The sequence below is a fragment of the Myotis davidii genome, unplaced genomic scaffold (assembly GCF_000327345.1).
Source record: "Myotis davidii unplaced genomic scaffold, ASM32734v1 scaffold200, whole genome shotgun sequence".
Classification (NCBI taxonomy): domain Eukaryota; kingdom Metazoa; phylum Chordata; class Mammalia; order Chiroptera; family Vespertilionidae; genus Myotis; species Myotis davidii.
The window spans coordinates 5,589,339-5,590,126 of NW_006293700.1; the positions used below are offsets into that span (position 1 = coordinate 5,589,339).

The 788-nt window shown below is 65.2% G+C and overlaps 1 protein-coding gene across 1 annotated transcript in view; it reads left to right on the plus strand.

Annotated features, from left to right (window-relative positions):
• Window positions 1-788, plus strand: part of ZFHX4 (zinc finger homeobox 4) — a 196,756-nt gene that overhangs the window by 175,864 nt on the left and 20,104 nt on the right. The window contains exon 15 of the mRNA XM_015566291.1: window positions 4-786. Within this exon, the coding sequence (XP_015421777.1) occupies window positions 4-786 (783 nt within the window). The remainder of the gene's footprint in view (window positions 1-3; window positions 787-788) is intronic.

Sequence of the window (788 nt, forward strand, 5' to 3'; positions counted from 1 at the left end):
CAGCTCGGGCTCGACCCCAGCTTCCTGCGGCACTCGCAGTTCAAGCGCCCGCGGACCAGGATCACGGACGACCAGCTCAAGATCCTGCGGGCCTACTTCGACATCAACAACTCCCCGAGCGAGGAGCAGGTGCAGGAGATGGCGGAGAAGTCGGGCCTCTCGCAGAAGGTCATCAAGCACTGGTTCCGCAACACGCTCTTCAAGGAGCGGCAGCGCAACAAGGACTCGCCCTACAACTTCAGCAACCCGCCCGTCACGGTGCTGGAGGACCTGCGCCTGGACCCGCCGCCCGCCGCCCTGGAGCCCTACAAGGCCGACGCCGCCTTCAGCAAGAGGTCGTCCCGCACCCGCTTCACCGACTACCAGCTGCGGGTCCTGCAGGACTTCTTCGACACCAACGCGTACCCCAAAGACGACGAGATCGAGCAGCTGTCCACCGTCCTCAACCTCCCCACGCGGGTCATCGTGGTGTGGTTCCAGAACGCGCGGCAGAAGGCCCGCAAGAGCTACGAGAACCAGGCGGAGGCCAAGGACAGCGAGAAGCGCGAGCTGACGAACGAGCGCTACGTCCGCACCAGCAGCATGCAGTACCAGTGCAAGAAGTGCGCCGTGGCGTTCCCCCGCATCTTCGACCTCATCACGCACCAGAAGAAGCAGTGCTACAAGGACGAGGACGACGACGCGCAGGACGAGAGCCAGACCGAGGACTCCATGGACGCCACGGACCAGCTGGTGTACAAGCACTGCTCGGCCTCCGGCCAGGCGGACGCGGCCAAAACCGCCGCGGC